The sequence below is a fragment of the Oncorhynchus kisutch genome, linkage group LG11 (genome assembly GCF_002021735.2).
Source record: "Oncorhynchus kisutch isolate 150728-3 linkage group LG11, Okis_V2, whole genome shotgun sequence".
NCBI classification, from domain to species: Eukaryota; Metazoa; Chordata; class Actinopteri; order Salmoniformes; family Salmonidae; genus Oncorhynchus; species Oncorhynchus kisutch.
Window position 1 is genome coordinate 15,625,345 of NC_034184.2, and position 25,922 is coordinate 15,651,266.

Below are 25,922 nucleotides of genomic sequence, written 5' to 3' on the forward strand. Positions count from 1 at the left end.
GGAAAAAGCCCTGAACAAAGCTCCAGGCCTCTCCGGTCAATTGGCAGATGGGGGTGATAGCAGAGTGGGTTCTGAAGTAGAGAACAGGATCAACCTTTACAGAAAAGTGGGAATAGAGCCAGCCAGGCAGGCAGAGAGCTGAAGAGCTAACTTTGGCCCCAATAGAAAAACCCACTATTCAGTTAGCTCTGCCAGGTCTGTCTGAGAGCTTCTTTTTTTTCCATCGTAGCCTCGCTTACACCAACCCGCTCTGACTCAGAAATATAAAGAACAGCTGTGTGTGTGTGTGTGTGTGTGTGTGTGTGTGTGAGAGAGAGAGGATATAGAGGAGAAAGAGTGAGAGTCCCAGCACCCCACATCAAAAGGTCCCTGCCACTACTCCTTCATAGCCATTTCAAATTGACCCAAAAGTCCCCCCGAAGCAACTGCATCTCAGGCCATTTGCTACACAACAAATGATAGTAATTTCTGCTCCTGTTGCAGCTCAGGTGCATTGTCACTCGTCAGAAGCCATTAATCAAAGCAAGATTAGTATTTTATGCACAGAAAGAAGGAGAGAGAGTGCCTGTGAGAAAGAGAGGAGACCTGGAGAAAATCTTGTAAGTGTGAGCCTGCTAGATATATAAGCCCCCAATATCAGCCTCTATTCCATAGCTTTACAACACATCCTAGGGTTTTTCTAGCCTATTACCTTCGGTAAATCACCCAGCCGGGGTCTTGACTAAAGCCAATCATGTCAGAGAGATTGTGTACTTCATGGCAATGTATTCACTTTACCACGGCAAAGGACTGAGAAAATGAGTAAAACTTTTTCTATTTATTTGTCAAGTTGCCTGAAAGTTAAGAGTTGTGTTGTCTAGTCCCAAAGTAAGGGGAAAGATGAGGTCTCCAAAGCTGGAGCAGCCTTTTCAGGTTTAGCATGTCTTCCAAGTTCACACAGGCTCATTGAAAGAGAGGTGTGCCGGTTTAGATTATAGGTACAAATGTCCCAGTACCCCAGTTAGAGGACGTAAATGACCAGTCGCAAAGTTTGTGAGCCTCAAAGTTTGTGCCCCCAACTCCCAGGGTCAGAGAGAGGATTTTGGACACATTATCTTGCAGAGTCTCCACACACGACCGGGAGATGAGAGACGACACACACACACACACACACACACACACACACCATTACCCTGTGTCAGCTGACAGGGCTGGGTCGTCTCCAGTCTGTTGACAGAGCACAGCGCCCCCGTCTGGGGGATCAGAGTCACAACTCCATCACGGTTCTCAAACACACAGTGTTCCTCCAGGAGACCAGCACCATGGAGCACTGCATGGTGGGAGACAGGGTTAGGGGTCAAAATTCAAAAACTGTGTTCCTCCTGCAGAACAATACCATGGAGCACTGCAGGGAATAAAGGGAGGGAAGCGGTCAGAGGTTGATGTAGAAAAAGCACGAGTTTAAGGGGGTCAGTTAAGGTGAGGATCACTTATCTTGATCATATAATGAGCAAAAAAAATGAGTGCCTAATGCTCTGGAATAACAGTAAACTCGCATGAACCCGAAGCAACAACCCACAGCAGATATCCTGTCTGCCTACTGACTCACCAATATCCGGATTGGATGAAGCCTCGTCTCGACCCACCAGCGTCCTGCCCTCCTGCAATCAGATCACAAGGCCAATGTCATTAGGTCTGCCTGATCGTAAGCTGATTTGCTCACGGGAGAATCCAAATCTAAGGATGCATCCCAAACGGCACCCTATTCCCTATATAGTGCACTACTATGGCCCTGGTCAAAAGGAGTGCACTTTAAAAGGGAAGAGGGTGACATTTGGGATGTAGACTAAGAGACCAGTAGTGGATAAACTAATATGGATTTTCCACATTTAGCAGTAGTTTTAAAACAAGCTACATTATTGGCTAGTACCACAGACCCATTGTGAAAGTACACTGAGTGTACAAATCATTAGGAACACCTGCAATGACAGACTGAGCAGGGGAATCCAGGTGAAAGCCATGATCCCTTATTGATGTCACTTGTTAAATCCACTTCAATCAGTACAGATAGGACAGAGGTTAAAGGAGTTTTAAGCCGTGAAACAATTGAGACATGGATTGTGTATCTGTGCCATTCAGTGGGTGAATGGGCAAGACAAAATATTTAAGTGACTTTGAATGGGCAATAGTAGTAGATGCCAGGCACACCGGTTTGTGTCAAGAACTGCAATGCTGCTGGGTTTTTTCACGTTTTTTCTCGTGTCTATGAAGAATGGTCCACCACCCAAAGGACATCCAGCCAATGACAACTGTGGGAAGCATTGCAGTCAACATGGGCCAGCATCCCTGTGGAATGCTTTTGACACCTTGTAAAGTCCATGCCTTGACAAATTGAGGCTGTTGTGAAGGCACAAGGGAGTGCAATTCAATATTTGGAAGGTGTTCAAAAATGTTATACACTCAGTGTATACAGTATACTCCATATACAGTGGGGAGAACAAGTATTTGATACACCACCGATTTTGCAGGTTTTCCTACTTACAAACCATGTAGAGGTCTGTAATTTTTATCATAGGTACACTTCAACTGTGAGACGGAATCTAAAAAAAAATCCAGAAAAATCACATTGTATGATTTTTAAGTAATTAATTAGCATTTTATTGCATGACATAAGTATTTGATACATCAGAAAAGCAGAACTTAATATTTGGTACAGAAACCTTTGTTTGCAATTACAGAGATCATACGTTTCCTGTAGTTCTTGTCCAGGTTTGCACACACTGCAGCAGGGATTTTGGTCCACTCCTCCATACAGACCATCTCCAGATCCTTCAGGTTTCGGGGCTGTCGCTGGGCAATACGGACTTTCAGCTCCCTGCAAAGATTTTCTACTGGGTTCAGGTCTGGAGACTGGCTAGGCCACTCCAGGACCTTGAGATGCTTCTTACGGAGCCACAACTTAGTTGCCCTGGCTGTGTGTTTCGGATCGTTGTCATGCTGGAAAACCCAGCCACGACCCATCTTAAATGCTCTTACGGAGGGAAGGAGGTTGTTAGCCAAGATCTCGGGATACATGGCCCCATCCATCCTCCCCTCAATACGGTGCAGTCATCCACCAAAGAATGATGTTTCCACCTCCATGCTTCACGGTTGGGATGGTGTTCTTGGGGTTGTACTCATCCTTCATCTTCCTCCAAACACAACGAGTGGTGTTTAAACGAAAAAGCTCAATTTTTGTCTCATCAGACCACATGACCTTCTCCCATTCCTCCTCTGGATCATCCAGATGGTCATTGGCAAACTTCAGACGGGCCTGGACATGCACTGGCTTGTGCGCTGCAGGATTTTAATCAATGAGGGCGTAGTGTGTTACTAATGGTTTTCTTTGAGACTGTGGTCCCAGCTCTCTTCAGGTCATTGACCAGGTCCTGCCATGTAGTTCTGGGCTGATCCCTCACCTTCCTCATGATCATTGATGCCCCACGAGGTGAGATCTTGCATGGAGCCCCAGACGAGGGTGATTGACCGTCATCTTGAACTTCGTCCATTTTCGAATAATTGCGCCAACAGTTGTTGCCTTCTCACCAAGCTGCTTGCTTATTGTCCTGTAGCCCATCCCAGCCTTGTGCAGGTCTACAATTTTATCCCTGATGTCCTTACACAGCTCTCTGGTCTTGGCCATTATGGAGAGGTTGGAGTCTGTTTGATTGAGTGTGTGGACAGGTGTCTTTTATACAGGTAACGAGTTCAAACAGGTGCAGTTAATACATGTAATGAGTGGAGAACAGGACTGCTTCTTTAAAAAAAACGAACAGGTCTGTGAGAGCCGGAATTCTTACTGGTTGGTAGGTGATCAAATACTTATGTCATGCCATAAAATGAAAATTAATTAATTAAAATCATACAATGTGATTTTCTGGATTTTAGTTTTAGATTCAGTTGAAGTGTACCTATGATAAAAAATTACAGACCTCTACATGCTTTGTAAGTAGGAAAACCTGCAAAACCGGCAGTGTATCGAATACTTGTTCTCCCCACTGTATGTATTTGTCTTACTCACTTTTAAATGATAGAGAATGATGCCAGTGCTGAGAAGATCATCATCGATGCCGATTAAGTGAGGTAGTTTGGAGTCCATGACCACACCTATACCCTGCTTCCTCAGAGCTACAGTCTCCTCCTATATAGTAGCAGACACAGAACAGGGTAGTACTACTATTATGATAACATGTTAACCCAGCATTACGCCTATGCCCTGCTTCCTCGGAGCTACAGTCCCCTATATAGCAGGAGATTAATAGACAGGTGAGGTAAGTCCAACACTGTCGTCTCATACACACCAACATTCGAAGGTTTGGGATCACTTAGAAATGTCCATGTTTTTGAAAAGCACATTTGTCCATTACAACATCAAATTGATCAGAAACAGTGTAGACATTGTTATTGTTGTAAATGACTATTGTAGCTGGAAACTGATTATTTCTATGGAATATCTACATAGGCGTACAGAGGCCCATTATCAGCAACCATCACTCCTGTGTTCCAATGGCACGTTGTGTTAGCTAATCCAAGTTTATCATTTTAAACTTGGAAAACCCTTTTGCAATCATGTTAGCACAGCTGAAAACTGTTGTACTAATTAAAGAAGCAATAAAACTGGCCTTTATTTTGTATTTCACCTTTATTTAACCAGGTAAGCCAGTTGAGAAGTTCTCATTTGCAACTGCAACCTGGCCAAGATAAAGCAAAGCAGTTCGACACATACAACACAGAGTTACACATGGGATAAACAAAACATACAATAGACTAGTTGAGTATCTGGAGCATCAGCACAGTCAGTCAGTCAAAGACACAGAATCAGACACAGTCAGGGTCACAGTCACAGTTCGATTACAAGCTCAAAATTGCCCAAAAGAAATACATGTCTTCTGAAACTCGTCAGTCTATTCTTGTTCTGAGAAATAAAGGCTATTCCATGCGAGAAGTTCTTTCAAAAACAAGGACATTTCTAAGTGACTCCAAACTTTTGAACGGTAGTGTAAGTTAGACACAGAGGGTCATACATAGTCAAAAGACACATACAGCGTTACATGGTCGCTGCACATATCACTGCATACCGCATAAAATACACAAGAGTTCAGAGGCCTTGCTTTAACAAAGTTAACCATTTTCACTGTAGTGTACAAAACGTCTTTCAAGCTGTCAGGCATTCCCTTGGCAGCAAGAGCCTCTCGGTGGATGCTGTAGTGTACCCAAGTGGCGTCAGGGAGCAACTGCTTGTACGTGCATTACCACTCCACTATTTTGTGGCTTTTGTGCCATCACAGTGCATATACCAACACATCTTGACCAGTCCATTTGATGTCACAAAGTTCTCCAGTACTTAAAAAATATCCTCCTCCTGGTTTCCAGTGGTTTGCAGAAGAGGATGTCTTCCTTAATTGACCCGTGCCTTCAGAAACGAACAGGGTATAGCGTGCCTTCAGAAACGAACAGGGTATAGCGTGCCTTCAGAAACTAACAGGGTATAGCGTGCCTTCAGAAACTAACAGGGTATAGCGTGCCTTCAGAAACTAACAGGGTATAGCGTGCCTTCAGAAACTAACAGGGTATAGCGTGCCTTCAGAAACTAACAGGGTATAGCGTGCCTTCAGAAACTAACAGGGTATAGCGTGCCTTCAGAAACTAACAGGGTATAGCGTGCCTTCAGAAACTAACAGGGTATAGCGTGCCTTCAGAAACTAACAGGGTATAGCGTGCCTTCAGAAACTAACAGGGTATAGCGTGCCTTCAGAAACTAACAGGGTATAGCGTGCCTTCAGAAACTAACAGGGTATAGCGTGCCTTCAGAAACTAACAGGGTATAGCGTGCCTTCAGAAACTAACAGGGTATAGCGTGCCTTCAGAAACTAACAGGGTATAGCGTGCCTTCAGAAACTAACAGGGTATAGCGTGCCTTCAGAAACTAACAGGGTATAGCGTGCCTTCAGAAACTAACAGGGTATAGCGTGCCTTCAGAAACTAACAGGGTATAGCGTGCCTTCAGAAACTAACAGGGTATAGCGTGCCTTCAGAAACTAACAGGGTATAGCGTGCCTTCAGAAACTAACAGGGTATAGCGTGCCTTCAGAAACTAACAGGGTATAGCGTGCCTTCAGAAACTAACAGGGTATAGCGTGCCTTCAGAAACTAACAGGGTATAGCGTGCCTTCAGAAACTAACAGGGTATAGCGTGCCTTCAGAAACTAACAGGGTATAGCGTGCCTTCAGAAACTAACAGGGTATAGCGTGCCTTCAGAAACTAACAGGGTATAGCGTGCCTTCAGAAACTAACAGGGTATAGCGTGCCTTCAGAAACTAACAGGGTATAGCGTGCCTTCAGAAACTAACAGGGTATAGCGTGCCTTCAGAAACTAACAGGGTATAGCGTGCCTTCAGAAACTAACAGGGTATAGCGTGCCTTCAGAAACTAACAGGGTATAGCGTGCCTTCAGAAACTAACAGGGTATAGCGTGCCTTCAGAAACTAACAGGGTATAGCGTGCCTTCAGAAACTAACAGGGTATAGCGTGCCTTCAGAAACTACCCTTGATGTTTTCCACATTTTGTTGTGTTACAGCTTGAATTTAAAATTGATATATTGAGATTGTCACTGGACTACACAAAATACCCCATAATGTCAAAATGGAATTATGCTTTCAGAACAGTTTAAAAATTTATAAAAAATGAAAAGCTGAAATGTCTCGAGTCAATAATCATTCAACCTATGTTATGGCAAGCCTAATTAAGTTAAGGAGTAAAGATTTGCTTAAGTCACATAAGTTGCATGGACTCACTGTGTTCAACATGATTTTTGAATGATTACCTGATCTCTGTACCCCACACACAGATAATTGTAAGGTCCCTCAGTTGAGCAGTGAATTTCTAACAAAGATTCAACCAAAGACCATGGAGGTTTTCCAAGGGCACCTATTGATAGATGGGAAAAAAATAAAAATACCAAAGCAAACAGTATATTAATTATAATTAGATTTTCTAGCACTACACCCAGTCACTAAAGATGCAGGAGTCCTTCCTAACTCAGTTTTCGGAGAGGAAGGAATCTGCTCAGGGACCATGAGGCCAATGGTGACATAAATACAGTTAGAGTTTAATGGCTGTGATAGCAGAAAACTGAGGATGGAACAACATTGTTACTCCACAATACTAGGGAAAGGGGGATACCTAGTCAGTTGTACAATGCATTCAACTGAAATGTGTCTTCCGTATTTAACCCAACACCTCTGAATCAGAGGTGCGGGGGGCTGCCATAATCGACATCCACGTCGGCAGCGCCCGGGGAACAGTGGGTAAACTGCCTTGCTCAGGGGCAGAATGACAGATTTTTACCTTGTCAGCTTGGGGATTCTATCCAGCAATCTTTCAGTTACTGGCCCAATGCTCTAACTACTAGGCTAATATCCTAAATGACACTGAAAAGGAAGCCTGTACAGAATAAAAAATATTCCGAAAACATGCATCCTGTTTGTAATAAGGCACTAAACTGCCAAAAAAGAAGTGGCAAGTAAATGTACTTCATGTCCTGAATACAAAGCATTATGTTTGGGGCAAATCCAACGTCACTGAGTACCACTTCATATTTCCAAGCATGGTGGTGGCTGGAGCATGTTATGGGTATGCCCGTCATCAGGAAGGACTAGGGAGTTGTTTGTATTTTTATACAAAATAATCAGAATAGAGCTAATCACAGGCAAAATCCTAGAGGAAAACTTAGTTCAGTCTGCATTCCAACCGACACTGGGAGAAAAATTCACCTTTCAGCAGGACAGTAACCTAAAACAAGGCAAAAACAAAATAGACTGGAGTTGCTTCCCAAGACAACATTGACTGTTCCTGAGTAGCCAAGTTAATACGGCTTGAAAAGGCAAAACCTGAAAATGGTTCTCGCAATGATCAATAACCAACTTAACAGAGAATGAAGAATTTTCCAGGTATGGTAAAGCTCTTACAGACTTAGACAGCTTTAGTCTATCATGTATTGACTCAGGGGTGTGAATACTTAAATATTTCTGTACAAAAATGTCTAAAAACATGTTTATGTGGTAGTGTGTAGATGGGTGAGAGAAACAAAAAGTTTGCTATTATGAATTCAGGTTGTAACACCACAATGTGGAATAAGTCAAGGGGCAGGAATACTTTCTGAAGGCACTGCATGTTGCCCTCCTAGTAATCAAATCGTATTTGTCACATGCGCCAAATACAACCTTACAGTGAAATGCTTACTTATAAGCCCTTTATATAACAAGTGATGTGTTTTCTCTGTGCCAAATTATCTTTCAATGCACCATCTTCCCAAGGAAAGATTGAAGGATCGGGTGAATATGAATAATTTTTTGAACAATTTCATGGCCATATCAACCATTTTCCTTTTCGAACATTTTTAATTTATTCACAGAAACCTCCATGTCAAACACTGACTAATAGAAGGGTTTTTAACGTCCATACGCCACACACACACGAGTCTGATTAATGCTACCCTATAGTGTGTGTGTGTGTGTGTGTGTGTGTGTGTGTGTGTGTGTGTGTGTGTGTGTGTGTGTGTGTGTGTGTGTGTGTGTGTGTGTGTGATGAATGCTGCCCTATAGTGCTGACATTCACATTACAGGCAGTCACACCCCCACGTTAGCCTTTGGTCGCATCAGAAACTCAAGTCAGCCTCAAATCAATGAATGTTCAGGTGGAAAGATCCATGCCGCTTGTCCAGAAATCACTGCTAAATATGTATTTAATGCATTTGAGGTTTCTGCACGTCAGAAGAGGGTGATAAGAGGCAGGATAAATGGAATTGATATGTGGAAGACATTTTTAAAGCTTTAGTACAGAGAGATACAATTCTACATTTCCATCGGCGATCTGTCTGCTTCACTGCCCACAGTATGGGAGCTGGGCTAATGTCAGGAAACTGTCCTGAGAGAGGGAGTCGACAGCCGTGTGTGTGTGTGTGTGTGTGTATATATATTCTATAATAGAGGCTGAAAAACAAACAGAATACAAGTCACCAGTGTTATGACTATTGACATTGATGAAATGGCACCAGACATTAAAAACAGAGCAGACTTCCCACCTTGGGTTCAAGACTAAATGGCCTTTTCCCTTCAGTCAGTGGCTCCTGCTGAATAACAAACTAACTCCTTCAGTGTGTGTGTGTGTGTCTCATCTCCCAGTCCTGTCTCAGTGAAGTGACACAGTGCATTAATCTGCCAGGCTCCTCTCTTCACCTCTAATGAAGTCTGTGAAGGAACCCTTTAATTAACTACAAGCCTGGAAACACACTTCCCTGAGACAGGATGGGTAGATGAGATTCTCTTTCTTAGTCAGACCAAATCAGAGTATAGGGCCAGGCCATGCAGCATGATGCCACTCTCCATCCCTTGATTGAGGCAGGTGGTGGACGTAATTATCTTTTGGGCAAGCTTGGGCACAAACACTCACACACACCTCATCTATCAGCCAGGCTTGGGCAGCATTTAAACTCGCATTAAAATTTCACCCAACTGCAGATGATGGCTTTCATGCATTTGTGAGCACTTCCACTCAGAGTTTCCCTACTTCACTTTACATAAATTAAAAGTAACTCCACTGCAAGGTCAGCCCACCACCTGTCCATGAGAGCTCTGATGAGAGCTTCTATCCATCAGAGAGCTATGATGAGAAAACTAGTGAGTAAGATTTCCAATATATTTTATAAAATATGGCACAAACTTTACTTAATCCGTCAGGAGCCCACACATCAATAAAAACTCCTCCCACAGAGATAGCAGAGGGCAGAGTAGGGTAGTAGGCCATCTCAAAATGAAACAGTATTGCGGTAACTTGGGGTAATATCTCTCCAAAGAAGTTGAAATTAAGTTCACACATCACAGATATTTGCATTATTGGGTTTTATATTTAGGAGATGCAACAAAATGCTTGAGGCTTTGAGAGCAGACATTGCATTATTAGAATGTCACCCAACTGCAGATGTCTTTAAAGCTAGACTCCATAATGGTGAAACTGACATGTCTGTTCTCGATATTTAAACAAAAAGGTTACTGCTAGCGCAGTTTTTTTACACCTCCGACATCATTGCACACACACACACCATAGAACAGCAGCAAAGGTACTGCAACAACAAAAAATTACGATGTGCAACGCTCCCCAGCTCTGCTTCGGCAACAAAACAATAATTGACGTGGGAAGGACAGTTGCGCCGTATCCCCTACATGCAGATTCCATCTTTAAATGGGTTTCTGAGCATCTCCAGACACCTAGGAGTTTCCCTACTTTACTCTACATATCAAACAAACAAACAAACAAACAAACTACACAGTTGGACAGCAAAGCACCTGTCCAGCTTGCAAGAAAGTCACCAGTCTGTCCAGCTCACGTACAGAAACCCATACTGAAACACTTCAATAAAAAAAGCACAAGACTTCTCCATTCGGGGCAGGTCTAAGGGAAGTCGCCAAAGACATTAGAATGAAGCTCATAGATTACAGATCTAGGCATTAATGGGATTTACTGTGGACTTGATTGAAGTTAAGGGCTCAAAAACAGCAGCAACTTGAATGCTTATTGATTTCCACTGCGAGTCAAGTCGAGTCAAGCCATCTGAAATTGAGCTCTATCGCTCATGTAAAGGTTATAGATAGAACAATCACAAAGGTCATCTCAAATGATACATCAAGGCCTAACTGCTGACAGGGTGGATACTAGAATGTCATGAAATCCCTTAATGATTAAATATAATGTAGAAATGACAGACCAAAGACAATGGCGGAATAACCGAAGACAGTCTGTGGGGATGACCCAGATATTTATAAAATATTTAATGTTGTGTATATTACATGTTTTATTTGAAGACTGTTCATTCCAAGTTATAATCTCATCTCTTTAGAGCTACTGCGTATGCTCTGACAGAAATCACAATTTTGTAGTTCTTCAAAATCACTTTGATCATGTATTTTCAGGTAGAGATACCTCATGAAGCAACAGCAGCTCTATCTAGATCTCCTCACGATCGATCACGGATTACTGTCTCTTCTGTAGCAGGCGTATGGTCTTTTGAAACAGACCGGACAAGTAGATGCGCAATGTAGTTAATTACCATTTTGTATGCGGTAAACTACATAGAATATTAGCCTGATGGAAACTACAACTCCCTACTACATTGCATCTTCAGGATGGATGCGATTTCTCTCTAGAGAAACTGTGCGATGTGTGCTTTGAGCTGACAGAAAATAAATAGAAAGAAATGGAATTCAACTTGTTGTTTAAAAACTGAAAAAATATATAATAATAAATAAATAAATATATACACACACACACACAATATAGGGAATAGGGTGCCATTTGGGAGTATCAGAAACCAATGTTTACATGTATTAATCTCTACTGTCCGATGTGCTTAACATAGCACGATCAAAAGGAGTCTGATGACATAGACAGACACACACACACAGACAGAGAGAGATTCATCCAACCCAAGTAACAGTTCCGTTGGCACTGGCTCTCATGACAATATAAAACTTCCAGAAAGTAACAGTCTCCCTTTCCGCAAATCAAGAGGGCAAAGCTCCTCATATTTTTTCATCATGTTTTTCATTCCAAGAGTGTGTCCCAAATGGTACCCTATTCCGTATATAGTGCACTTTTTAAACTAAAGTAGGGCACGATATAGGGGATAGGGCTACATTTGGGATGCAACCAACACTACAAGAACAGGTTTGCAATCATCTGCGCCACCTCTCCCCAAACATGTGCAGGTACATCCTGCAAATCTTGTGTGTGCATGCGTGAAAGGATACAGAAGGAAATGAGAACATTTTGGAATCTTTCTCCCTCCACCTCTTCCCTACAAGAGGCTGCCTTTACCACAAACCCTGCAACCAATCTTTGACTGCGTCCCAAATGCCACCCCAATTCTCCCTATTTAGTGCACTACTTATGACCAGGGCCCATAGGGCTATATACTTAGTAGTAGACTAAATGAGGAATTGGGTGCCATTTGCATTCTAAATCGACCTGAGAAATGGCATTAACCTTGTGTTTACACTGCTCTCTTTCTCTAACGACGAGGAGCCTAATATGCCCCCCATTCCTCACCGTACCCCTGGCTCCATGGTGGGAGTCTCATAGCCTTTCCCTTTCAGGGAGAAGCGAAGCAGCTCTCATCAACAGAATTAACCCGTCTCCACACACACACACACACACACACTATAGCCACTAATACCTCCCCTGCATTCCACACCGTACCCCTGGCTCCATGGCTGGTTCTACCACTCGTCACCCTGCACAGAATTCAAAAATAGCGGAAGACAAAATGTCAAATCCATAAAGCTGTTCATCAAACACTTATCATTATGGCAACATCAGTATGCCTGCCGCTTGCCAGTACAGTGGCCTTTCAGACCGCGTGTCACAGGGTGTCGTGCTGAACGTTTAACATGGAAACACACGGCCAGGCTTCATACCAGTGTGCGCGCTTGCGCAGTACCAGTCAAAAGTTGACACACCTACTCATTCAAGGGTTTTGTTGTGAAGAGGGCACGATAAAACCTAATCCTGCTCAGAACTGAAAACATTTGGCATGAGTCCTCAGATCCTCAAAAGGTTCTTACAGCTGCACCATCGAGAGCATGACTGGTTGCTCCCTGCCTGGTATGGCAACTTCTCGGTCTCCGACCGCAAGGCACTACAGAGGGTAGTGCCTACGGCACAGTACACCACTGGGGCCAAGCTTCCTGCCATCCAGGACCTTTATACCAGGCGGTGCCAGAGGAAGGCCCTAAAAATTGTCAAAGACTCCAGCCACCATAGTCAGACTGTTCTTTTTGCGACCGCACGGCAAGCGGTACCGGAGCGCCAAGTCTAGGTCTAAGAGGCTTCTAAACAGCTTCCTCCCCCAAGACACAAGATTCCTGAACATCTAATCAAATGGCCACCAAGACTATTTGCATTGCCTTCTCTACCTCTCACAAAGACAACGGTTGGAACCAAAAATCTCAAATTTTGACTCAAAAGGACAGATTTCCACCGGTCTAATGTCCAAGTCTCATTATCTTATTGATGTCCTTTAGTAGTGGTTTCCTTGCAGCAATTCAACCATGAAGGCCTGATTCACACAGTCTCCTCTGAACTTTTGACTGGTACTGTGTGCATTCAGACGGGTCGTGTACATTCAAGGACACGGGCATTTTTACATTGTTGAAGGGAAATGCTTCCCAAGTCCTGCACCCAAAGGGGTGCACATATTCCCTACCCTGGCCCCCACCCAACCCAAATGAGAAGTTTGATGGGTCCCAAGGACCAGGATCAAGAAGCACAACTCCGAGGTATAGGTAACAGATTCTTAGCGGGACCAATCCATCCACACATAATGGATGCAAATAAAATCAAAAATTAAATAACAAAAGGCAACAGCATCAGTAAGCCATACAAATATACAAGTCAAAAAGGAGGGTCTGGCCCTTGTATATCTATACACAGTCCACAGGTGGAATGAAATACATATTTTATACTTTAAAAAACAGGCAAAAATGTAGTTTTATAGTTTAAAAAAAGTGAACAAAATCATGCAGCCTTCGACTGTGCAATGGAGGGTGGACGCTGTTCCACTCAAGAACTATACATCTTTTGGCGAGAATCAGGAGGCTCCTCAGTGAATTGCATAAAATGTGAAACATTTTAAAAAGTTATCCGTTTTAGATGGAACTATACTAAATATATTCACGTCATTAAATAACTGATTAAAAACACACTGTTTGGCAATGTAGGTCTAAAGTAGCCTCATCAGCCCTCTGTAGGGTAGCACCATGGTGTAGCCAGAGGACAGCTAGCTTCTGTCCTCCTCTGGGTACATTGACTTCAATACAAAAAACCTGGGAGGCTCATAGTTCCCCACCATCTTCCATAGACGTACACAGTAATTATGACAACTCCGGAGTACATCCTCCAACCTATCAGAGCTCCTGCAGAGAACAAAGGATCAGAGAAGGAATTTAGTAATGAAAAGCACAAGCTACAGCTAGCTAGCACTGCAGTGCATAGCTGGCTAATTTATTGTCACCGGGGCCCGCAATTGTAACTGCTAACATGCTTGCTGTACACAGTAGTGCATGATTGGGTTACAGCTGTTGTATTGTGCACTGAAGTCAACAAGCAAAGAGGAAAGGTGAGAGGAAGAGCGAGCATAGACGGAAGAAGGAATTATATATACAATGAGCAAAGTGATGCGGTTTATATGTGGCTGCTAGTTATGTGTAATCAAGGGTGTGTACGTAACAGTATAAATTTAGTCCGTCCCCTCGCCCCTACCCAGGCTCGAACCAGGGACCCTCTGCACACAGACAACTGACACCCACGAAGCATCGTTACCCATCGCTCAACAAAAGTCGCGGCCCTTGCAGAGCAAGGGGAACCACTACTTCAAGGTCTCAGAGCAAGTGACGTCACCAATTGAAACGCTATTAGCACGCACCACAGCAAACTAGCTAGCCATTTCACATCGGTTACATGTACAACAGCTGTCTGTGACTAGGTGTAGAAAAAAAAAACGGGAAAAAAAATAATAATTATACCATAACCACTACACCAAGTCTACATTGTTTTCACCATATTAACGTCAGTCAACATGGCCACTAGAACTAATGCGTTGACCAAATCATGCCGTAAATTAATAAAACCAAAAGCTTACTTTGACTTGGAAGAGTTCCAGTGTTGGATAGCCAAAGCCAGCTAGCTAAAATAGCATCCCACTCTGTTTGAACCTGGTGTTTGAGTAGGCTAAACTAGCTAGCTGCATTGCAAGCTAAGTGAAATATATATATAGTTGAAGTCGGAAGTTTACAAACTCCTTAGCCAAATACATTTAAACTCAGTTTCACAATTCCTGACATTTAATCCTAGTAAAATTACCTGTCTTTGGTCAGTTAGGATCACCACTTCATTTTAAGAATGTGAAATGTCAGAATAATACTAGACAGAATGATTTATTTCAACTTTTATTTCTTTCACCACATTCAGTGTGTCAGAAGATACTCAAATTAGTATTTGGTAGCATTGCCTTTAAATTGTTTAACTTGGGTCAAATGTTTTGGGTAGCCTTCCACAAGCTTCCCACAATAAATTGGGTAAATTTTGGCCCATTCCTCCTGACAGAGCTGGTGTAACTGAGCCAGGTTTGTAGGCCTCCTTGCTCGCACACATTTCTTTCAGTTGTGCCCACAAATTCTCTCTATTGGAGCTTCGTGACAGCTACTCCAATACCTTGACTCTGTTGTCCTTCAGCCATTTTGCCACAACTTCGGAAGTATGCTTGTGGTCATTGTCCATTTGGAAGACCCATTTGCGACCAAGCTTCAACTTCCTGACTGATTTCTTAAGATGTTGCCTCAATATATCCACCTAATTTTCCATCCTCATGATGCCATCTATTTTGTGATGTTCACCAGTCCCTCCTGCAGCATAGCACCCTGACAACATGCTGCTGCCACACCTGTGCTTCACGGTTGAGATGGTGTTCTTCTGTTTGCAAGACTCCCCCTTTTTCCTCCAAACATAGCGATGGACATTATGGCCAAACAGTTCTATTTTTGTTTCATCAGACCAGAGGATATTTCTCCAAAAAGTACCATCTTTGTCCCAATGTGCAGTTGCAGAACGTAGTCTGGATTTTCTATGGCGGTTTTGGAGCAGTGGCTTCTTCCTTGCTGAGCGGCCTTTCAGGTTATGTCGATATAGGACTCGTTTTACTGTGGATTTAGATACTTTTGTACCCGTTTCCTCCAGCATCTTCACAAGGTCCTTTGCTGTTGTTCTGGGATTGATTAGCACTTTTCGCACCAAAGTACATTTATCTCTAGGAGACAGAAGGCGTCTCCTTCCTGAGCGGTATGACGGCTGCGTGGTTCCATGGTGTTTATACTTGTGTACAATTGTTTGTACAGATGAACGTGGTACTTTCAGTCGTTTGGAAATTGCTCCCAAGGATGAACAAGACTTGTGGTCGACAATTATTTTTCTGAGGTCTTGGCTGATTTATTTTGATTTTCCCAGGATGTCAAGCAAAGAGGTACTGAGTTTGAAGGTAGTCCTTGAAGTACATCCACAGGTACACCTCCAATTGACTCAAATTATGTCAATTAGCCTATCAGAAGCTTCTAAAGCCATGACAATTATCTATAATTTTCCAAGCTATTTATAAGCAGTCAACTTAGTGTAAGTAAAACTTCTGACCCACTGGAATTGCGATACAGTGATTTATAAGTGAAATCACAGCTGGGCCAAGTCCATGTGAGAAACTCAACTGCTTTTCCTTGATTCCTCACCTTTTCAAAATCCATTGACTGAGAAGGTCAGAGGTCCCTCCCCTCTGAACTTCTCATCCAATGGATTTTGAGCAGGAGACGAGAGGAATCAAGGAAATGCAATTGAGATTCAAATGGAGTAACTGCGCGACCTGTGTTTTCCCCACCCCCTAGAACGCTTTTTCCAACTTTTGAACATCAACTAACTCTTTCATTGGGCCTGAGTAGCATCAACTAAAACTCTGGGTTTGCACGCTTAAGTGTGAAGACTGAAATTCTCTCCCACTCTCTCTCCGGCACACTGATGAGCCATATGGGATGTAGAGAGAGTAAGCGATTAGGCATGTCTGATGAGTTTCCCCTTCTCTCCCTCACTCTTCTCCCAGTGTCAGATGTTGACTTCAGGACCATTTAAGCAGCTATAATGTCAGCTGGATGCCATTTAAGCTAAATAGCTGGAAAATTAAATAGCAACGCCATGTTGAGGTTCAGCAGAGCAACACTGACACCCGCTGGTAGGATTCAGGAACTATAAGCAGCAGTTACATGGGACGGAACGAGGAAGAAAGGGAAATGCTGGTTAGACTGTTTTGTAAACAGGCAACTGGAATGTAGGAAAACCTGCAACTAACTCCATATTGGGTTGCTTTATGACCATTTATAAGTATTCCAGTATACAGACATACACACACAGTCAAAAGTTTGGACACCTACTTATTCCAGGGTTTCACTTTATTTTTACTATTTTCTACATTGTAGAATAATAGTGAAGACATCAAAACTATGAAATAACACATATGGATTCATGTAGTAACCAAAAAAGGGTTAACAAGTCTAAATATAATTTATATTTAAGATTCTTCAAAGTAACCCCCCTTTGCACGCTTGGCATTCTCTCAACCAGCTTCATGACGTAGTCACCTGAAATGCATTTCAATTAACACGTGTCCCAATTAACACGTGTCCCTTGTTAAAAGTCTGTAGAATAGAATGCCAAAATTGTGTTGTGACAAGGTAGGGGTGGCATGCAGAAGATAGAGCTATTTGGTAAAAGACTAAGTCCATATTATGGCCAGAACAGCTCAAATAAGTGAAGAACGACAGTCCATCAGTACTTTATGACATGAAGGTCAGTCAATATGGAATATTTCAAGAACTCTGAAAGCTTTTTCAAGTGCTATGATGAAACAGGCTCTCATGAGGACCACACAGGAATGGAACACCCAAGGTTACCTCTGATGCAGACGATTAGAGTTATCAGCCTGAGAAAATACAGCCCAAATAAATACTTCAGAGTACAAGTAACAGACACATCAACATCAACTGTTCAGAGACTGCGTGAATCAGGCCCTCGTGGTCGAATTGCTGTAAAGAAATCACTACTAAAGGACACCAATAAGAAGAGACTTGCTTTGTTTGGCCAAGAAACATGAGCAATGGACATTAGAACTGTGGAAAATGTATCGTTTGGTCTGGAGTCCAAATTGGAGATTTTTTTTCCCAACTGCCGTGTCTTTGTGAGGGTGGTGTGGGTGAACGGATGATTTCCGCATGTGTATTTCCCACCGTAAAGCATTGTCGAAGAGGTGTTATGTGGTGGTGCTTTGCTGGTGACACAGTCTGATTTATTTTGACTTCAAGGCACACTTAACCAGCATGTCTACCACAGCATTCTGCAGCGATACACCATCCCATATGGTTTGCTCTTAGTGGGACTATCATTTGTTTTTCAACAGGACAATGACCCAACACACCTCCAGGCCGTGTAAGGGCTATTTTACCAAGGAGAGTGATGGAGTGCTGCATCAGATGACCTGGCCTCCACCAAATTGAGATGGTTTGGAATGAGTCAGACCGCAGAGTGAATTAAAAGTGCTCAGCATATGTGGGAATTCCTTCAAGACTGTTGGAAAACCATTCCTGGTGAAGCTGGTTGAGAGAATGCCAAGAGTGTGCAAAGCTGTCATCAAGGCAAAGGGTGGCTACTTTGAGTTTTGATGTCTTCACTTGATGTCTTCACTATTATTCTACAATGAAGCAAATAGTCAAAATAAAGGGAAAATAAAGAAAAACCCTTGAATGTGTATATACACCGAGTATATCAAACATTAGGAGCATCGTCCTAATATTGAGTTGCACAGCCCCCCTCCTCCCCTTTTGCCCTCAATTCGTCGGGGCATGGACTCTACAATGTGTCAAAAGCATTCCACAGGGATGCTGGCCCATGTTCACTCCAATGTTTCCCACTGTTGTGTCAAATTGGCAGGATTTGGCATTGGTCCTCAAAAGGTTCTACAGCTGCACCATCAAGAGCATCCCGACTGGGTGCATCACTGCCTGGTATGGCAACTGCTCGGCCTCCGACCGCAAGTCACTACAGAGGGTAGTGCGTACGACCCAGTACACCACTGGGACCAAGCTTCCTGCCATCCAGGACCTCTACACCAGAGGAAGGTCCTAAAAATTGTCAAAGACTCCAGCCACCCTAGTCATCCTGTTCTTTCTGCTACCGCACGGCAAGCAGTACCGGAGCACCAGGTCTAGGTCACAGAGGCTTCGAAACAGCTTCTACCCCCAAGCCATAAGACTCCTGAACATCGAAATCAAATGGCTTCCCAGAATACTTGCATTGCCCCCCCACTCTTTTACACCGCTGCTACTCTGTTATTATCGATGCATAGTCACTTTAATAACTCTACCTACATGTACATATTACCTTAATTAACCTGTTGAGCATGAAAAACCAAGCAACGTTGCAGTTCTGGACACAAACCGGTGTGCCTGGCACCTACTACCATACCCTGTTCAAAAGCACTGAAATATTTTGTCTTTCCCATTCAACCTCTTAATGGCACCAATACACAATCCATGTCTCAATTGTCTCAAGGCTTAAAAATGCTTCTTTAACCTGTCTCCTCCTCTTCATCTACACTGATTGAAGTGGGTAAACTAACAGACCCAATCGAAGGGCTGATCGTTAAGAAGACAAAAGGGTACATGGACGAGCAAGTTTTAGTATTAAATCAAGTGGCCAGTGTGGCTTAGTGCAATTGTTATAATACAATCTTGCAAAATCCCCCAAACAAAGTTTACTTACAAAATACCCCAACTTTAATTTCCAAACAATTTGGTTCTTCTTTCCAAGCAACATTATTTAGTTCATAATCAGCATAGCTAGCTAATCAGTCCACGACAGAAGAACTAATAAGCAGAAAACAAAATGTTCATTTACTGGAAAACTAGAATATACTCCACCAAAGTCCTGCTACATCAAGTGATTATACTGTGCCGAGTATTAACCAACTCATTTCCATACACCAGACAGCACTATGAAGCCTGCTGAGCCTCTGTTACCACATCCCAAATGGCACCCTATTCCCTATACAGTGCACTACTTTGGACCAGAGCCCTATAAAGGGAATAGGGTGCCATTTGGGATAGAGGTTCTGAATTGACAGAACCAACAGCAAATTGGTCCCTGGATATTTAAGAACTTTTTTGTAATCTTATTTGGCTGCCACACAAACAAGAGATGATTCTAGCAACAGAATTGTGTGAGATGAGAAGCCAGGCAGCCAAGACTAAGTATGAGTCCCAAATGTCACCCTATGTAGTGCACTATAAAGAGAATAGGTTTCATTTGGGATACAGACTAAAAGATAAATAGTGCTTATACATGTCAAATGCCTATGGCCTTCTGAGGGAGCCGTGGATCTAGACAGACGGTCAGACGGAGCCCAAAGCTCAGACACTGACACAGCCATCTTTTTCGACTGATCTATTGAGAGAAGTGTACGCACGCGCATGTGTCTGAGAAAGTGTGACCGATAATCACACAAATGGAGAGAAAGAAAATGGAGAGAAAGAAAAGGTTAAATGTCTTACTGTTCACTAGGTTTACACAGTGACTGACATTCCAGCACCCAAGACTCATTCTACATTCCAGCATACCCCAGATGCTAGAAAATGAGTACATGATATCATCATCTATCTAGTGGAGAGCCTTTGTTGATGACTTATGAGTCAGCCAATGCATTAACTGATATGCCAGTGATAGGGATGAGTGAGAGAGAGCATCTCTCATCTAGCGTAAATTGTGTGAGTCAAAGAAAATGTTGTACGAAGGTTTAGATCCAAAACAGTAACAGAGGAAGTATTGCCAACTGCATCACCACCATCTGGCATCACTATCATCAAACTGAAGTGGGTTGCCACCAGTCTTCACCATGAGTGGGCATACTCCTTCCACCAAAAAAAAGAAAGAAAAAAAAGCTACAATGGCCTTTTGTTTTATTAATCTCCATAATTGTTCAGGGCCACAATGGAAATGTGTTTGACTTGGTCATCATCATTTGAAATCCATTGCGCCACATGTGTGGTTGTAGCATTTCTTAATTGTCAAATAAAATGTAAAAAAAATTATGATTAACTGACATATTTGCGTACCTTGAGAATGTTCTGGGTCTCCCCCCACTTGTTGGTCCACTCCCTGGTCAGTTCTAACACCTGTGGGAGAGCACAGAAGGGTTTACTACAAAGCAGGATAAATGAGTTAGCGGTCTAACTAATAAACAACCAGAAATAACTGTTGATTTTCTAATTAATAAAGCTAAACTTATGCATTTCCAGTTGTTGAGAGAACTGTTGAGAACAGATCTGTAGTCACAAAACATTGACATACAACTTCTCATATTTGCAGAGAAACACATTCAGTACATTCTAGAGGTCGACCGATTAATTAGGGCCGATTTCAAGTTTTCATTACAATCGGAAATCGGTATTTTTGGGCGCCGATTTTGCGTTGAAAAATCATAATCGGCCGACCTCTAGTACATTCCACTAGGTACTGGCAGACACAATAGGCTACAGTGAATGCATCCAGCTTTAGAATGTGTATGACGATCCCAGCAGGAATAGAACCCAAGACCTTAGGAGTCACACTGAGAAACATACACAAGTCAACCCAGGAACACTTCCTGTAGGCCTGAAAAGTGCACTCACTTTGACCTCATTCTTGTGAAGTTTCTCCTCCACCTTCAGTGTCTTGGAGAGATCCTGAGGAGAAAGGCAAGCCTGGCGAGGGAGAGGCCATACTGTATGAGCATTGTACTTCAACATACCCTTACATAATCTCCCCCCCCCCCCACACCTGGTTGCTTTGCTGGAGAGTCACATGTACAGATATTAGCCAAATGCTTTAACATACACACCCACCCTCCCCATCTACCTGGTTGTTCTTCTCCACTAGACGTTTCAGTCTGACAATCTCCTCCTGCAGTTTTCTGATGACTGTAACACTGCTGTCCTCGTTGACTGTGGGCTTGTTGAAGATGTTCTTAGCTCTGTTAGCATAGTGCAGCGTGCTCAGTGTCTCACTGTAGTTCACGTCAGCGGGTGAAAGAGCTGGGCGGGAACATTGACAGGAACACATCGCTTACTAAAAATCCCCTGTACAGGAATTAAAGCAAATTATAATCCCATGACTGAAGCGTAAAACGATCTCAGATCGACTGTCTGGGGCCAAGTTAACAGTAGAAACACCACAAAAATCTGACCGTTTTCAATTTAGTAATTTTAATAACTTAATTTCAATAAAAACATACCTGTCCCTGACTTTTCCTAAGTGTATTTTAGTAGTAGTACTTTGAGATAAATACCCCAAAAATACAAAAACTTTTTGCATTTCTACCTCAAAATGAGTATGCATATTAACAGTAAAAGAGCCAGGCGTCCACAAGTAACAATAGACCAGTTAAATAAATCAATTTAAAATATATCACTAATTAATTCATATTTTGTTAAGGAAGGTCAAAGATTTTAATTTTCTTTAAATGATATTAAGACAATTTTATACCCATCAGACTACTGTCAATTTAATCTTGTCTTTAGAATACATCTAATATGTGTGTGAATTTAGTTTCAATATATTTTAGGCTATATGGGCCTCCCGAGTGGCGCAGTGGTTAAGGAATACTATGAATATTCCCCACCAAATAGGTTACATTACTAGTTCCCCCTTATCAACATGTAAAGACATCGCTTAACGGCTTGGTGGAGGGAACAAAGAATGTGTTACACTGTGTAGTGTCAGAGGTAGGAATTAGATCAGTGGTATTCAAACTTTTTCAGTAGGGACACCATTTATTTCATGACCTCAACCCTTAATCTAAATGGCAACCTTTAAAATCAGTACATTTCTATTTTTACATCAACAAGAAATAACCTTCAATTCATTACATTTTCATCAAAATCAAGTTATCCAACAATTATATTTACTCACGTTATTTTTCAATGTATTATTCTCAAAAAGTCTCTATATTGTCCATTATAATAATATGTCCTCTTATTTTTATATATTTTTTAAATATAGGATTGTGACACCAATTTGAATACCACTGACTAAGATCAACCATACTTGCTATCATGATGGTCTTGGAGTTTCCTCCCAGGCTGTCTTTCAGGAGCCAGGTCAGAACAGAATCTCTGTAGGGGATGAAGAGCTGCTTCTTCCTTTTTCCCTTGTGGGAGCCCCCTCTATCTCCTCCTCCAGCCATACACAGAGCGGGAGACAGAGAAAAAGCCTGGTCAGAACAGTCTCTGTAGGGGATAAACAGCTGCTTCCTCCTCTTCGTATGGTCTGGGACTGAGAGGCTTCACTTACTCCCTAATGCTCCAATTATATCAGCTAGGAGGACACACGCAGACAGAAAGAGGAGTTAGGACAAAGTCTTTATAGGGGGACAAAGAGCTGCTTTTTCCTCTTGGTAACCCCTCCAACTCCTCCTCCATGTAGAGACCCAACACTGAAATAGAAAATTACACAAAAACATCCTCTCCAAAGCCAACTACAAAAGCATGTAAGAATATACCACAAAACTGGGCAGATAGAAATGGAATCATAAGTACATGTCGCTACCACTTCTGCAGCAGACTGATTTTAAAAAATGAATCCTTATCCAGAGTCTAATTGGTGTTAACTTATTAATAGCCTTACTGAGTCTAAAATTTAGTAAGTTGTTGTGTCATGGTTGGCATCAGGCATGTGGTGTGGCACATGCGTGTGTGTACCATGTCTGTGGCACTGGACATTTGCACGGTAGAATTTTAATTTAAAAATGGACATTGAGAAACGTACCGAACCCATATGCATTGGGGGCATAACCTGATTAGTGCATCCAACAACAGTCGTCAGAAATCGCATTTAGAATATGGTAATTCCGCCTCCCGAGTGGTGCAGCGGTATAAGACACTGCATTGCAGTGCTTGAGGCACCACTACAGACAGCCGGCCATGACCGGGAGACCCATGAGGCGGTGCACAATTGGCCCAGCGTGATCCTGGTTATGGAATGGTTTGGCCAGCATGTTCTTGTCCCATCACACTCTAGCAACTCCTTGTGGTGGGCCGGGAGCCTGTAAATGGACTTTGGTCGCCAGATGTACAGTGTTACCGCCGACACATTGGTGCGGCTGGCTTCCAGGTTAAGCCAGTAGTGTGTCAAGAAGCAGTGTGGCTTAGCAGGGTCATGTTTTGGAGGACCCAGGGCTCTCGACCTTCGCCTCTCCCGAGTCCGTACAGGAGTTGCAGCGATAGGACAGGACTGTAACTACCAATTGGATATCACCGAATTGGGGAGAAAAAGGGGTAAAAAGTACAAACATTATATTTATTTTTTCATAATTTATCTGATGCAACATATGTTTAGCTTAAAATGTTGATACAGGTGAATCTTCGTTCCATAATGCAATTGTCAAAAGCACAGCAAAGCGGTTTCATATGACAGAGATTAATATATTGCTGTGTTTATAATGTGAAGAAACAATAGTGTATCAACATTAAGGCAAACGTTCTAATCTGCTGCATTTTTTTTGTGGGCATTTAGAAAGAGTAGAGATTTAATATGCAACAACTAACATAGGTTGCTAATACAGTGGGGCAAAAAAGTATTTAGTCAGCCACCAATTGTGCATGTTCTCCCACTTAAAAAGATGAGGCCTGTAATTTTCATCATAGGTACACTTCAACTATGACAGACAAAATGAGGAGAAAAAAATCCAGAAAATCACATTGTAGGATTTTTAAATAATTTATTTGCAAATTATGGTGGAAAATAAGTATTTGGTCACCTACAAACAAGCAAGATTTCTGGCTCTCAGACCTGTAACTTCATCTTTAAGAGGCTCCTCTGTCCTCCACTCCTTACCTGTATTAATGGCACCTCTTTGAACTTATCAGTATAAAAGACACCTGTCCACAACCTCAAACAGTCACCCTCCAAACTCCACTATGGCCAAGACCAAAGAGCTGTCAAAGGACACCAGAAACAAAATTGTAGACCTGCACCAGGCTGGGAAGACTGAATCTGCAATAGGTAAGCAGCTTGGTTTGAAGAAATCAACTGTGGGAGCAATTATTAGGAAATGGAAGACATACAAGACCACTGATAATCTCCTTCGATCTGGGGCTCCACGCAAGATCGCACCCCGTGGGGTCAAAATGATCACAAGAACGGTGAGCAAAAATCCCAGAACCACACGGGGGGGACCTAGTGAATGACCTGCAGAGGGCTGGGACCAAAGTAACAAAGCCTACCATCAGTAACACACTACGCCGCCAGGGACTCAAATCCTGCAGTGCCAGACGTGTCCCCCTGCTTAAGCCAGTACATGTCCAGGCCCGTCTGAAGTTTGCTAGAGAGCATTTGGATGATCCAGAAGAAGATTGGGAGAATGTCATATGGTCAGATGAAACCAAAATATAACTTTTCGGTAAAAATTCAACTCGTCGTGTTTGGAGGACAAAGAATGCTGAGTTGCATCCAAAGAACACCATACCTACTGTGAAGCATGGGGGTGGAAACATCATGCTTTGGGGCTGTTTTTCTGCAAAGGGACCAGGACGACTGAAAACATTTGACCTCTGTCATTGACAACAAAGGGTATATAACAAAGTATTGACATAAACTTTTGTTATTGACCAAATACTTATTTTCCACCATAATTTGCAAATAAATTCATTTTAAAAAATCCTACAATTTGATTTTATGGATTTTTTTTCAAATTTTGTCTGTCATAGTTGAAGTGTACCTATGATGAAAATTACAGGCCTCTCTCACCTTTTTAAGTGGGAGAACTTGCACAATTGGTGGCTGACTAAATACTTTTTTGCCCCACTGTATGACTAGGATTGTGCCTTTGGATACTGGACAATGAAATAAGGTTTATATAAAATAATTGCCTCCACGGATATGGTCTGGTTTTGGCTAGGCTTCTTTGAAGCAAGACATGCCTCATAACATGTAATAAAACGTTCAGGTTTCAAAACAATTAAGTATATGTTTTCAAATGCATACTGCTCATTAGTGGTGTGAGATGCGCTGATGAAGCTTGCCTTTCGTTGCCTTTGCATTTGCTATTTGAGATACTGTAGCAGCAGCTCTCGCGCTGTCTGACAGATTTTCCGCTCAAAGGCTCTGTATCCTGTACCCGTATGATAAATAAGATCCAGAACGAATATACTTCACGCAAAACAATTTGCAAATTAACCTGTAGACTGTTAAGCATGAACAGTAATATTCATATCCATCGAGTAGAATTTC

General features: G+C 42.4%; 1 protein-coding gene across 5 annotated transcripts in view; it reads right to left on the reverse strand.

Annotated features, from left to right (window-relative positions):
* The window catches only part of LOC109899950 (uncharacterized), a 68,024-nt gene that overhangs the window by 24,253 nt on the left and 17,849 nt on the right, over positions 1–25,922 (reverse strand). For 4 of the 5 annotated variants that reach the window (XM_031835360.1, XM_031835358.1, XM_031835361.1 and 1 more), the window contains 7 exons: positions 22,740–22,868; positions 21,552–21,727; positions 21,326–21,397; positions 20,771–20,830; positions 4,040–4,159; positions 1,589–1,640; positions 1,172–1,309 (listed from right to left, as the gene is read on the reverse strand). In XM_031835360.1, coding sequence (XP_031691220.1) covers positions 1,172–1,309; positions 1,589–1,640; positions 4,040–4,159; positions 20,771–20,830; positions 21,326–21,397; positions 21,552–21,727; positions 22,740–22,868 — 747 coding nt within the window. The remainder of the gene's footprint in view (positions 1–1,171; positions 1,310–1,588; positions 1,641–4,039; positions 4,160–20,770; positions 20,831–21,325; positions 21,398–21,551; positions 21,728–22,739; positions 22,869–25,922) is intronic. The other variant, XM_031835359.1, reaches the window with a different exon arrangement.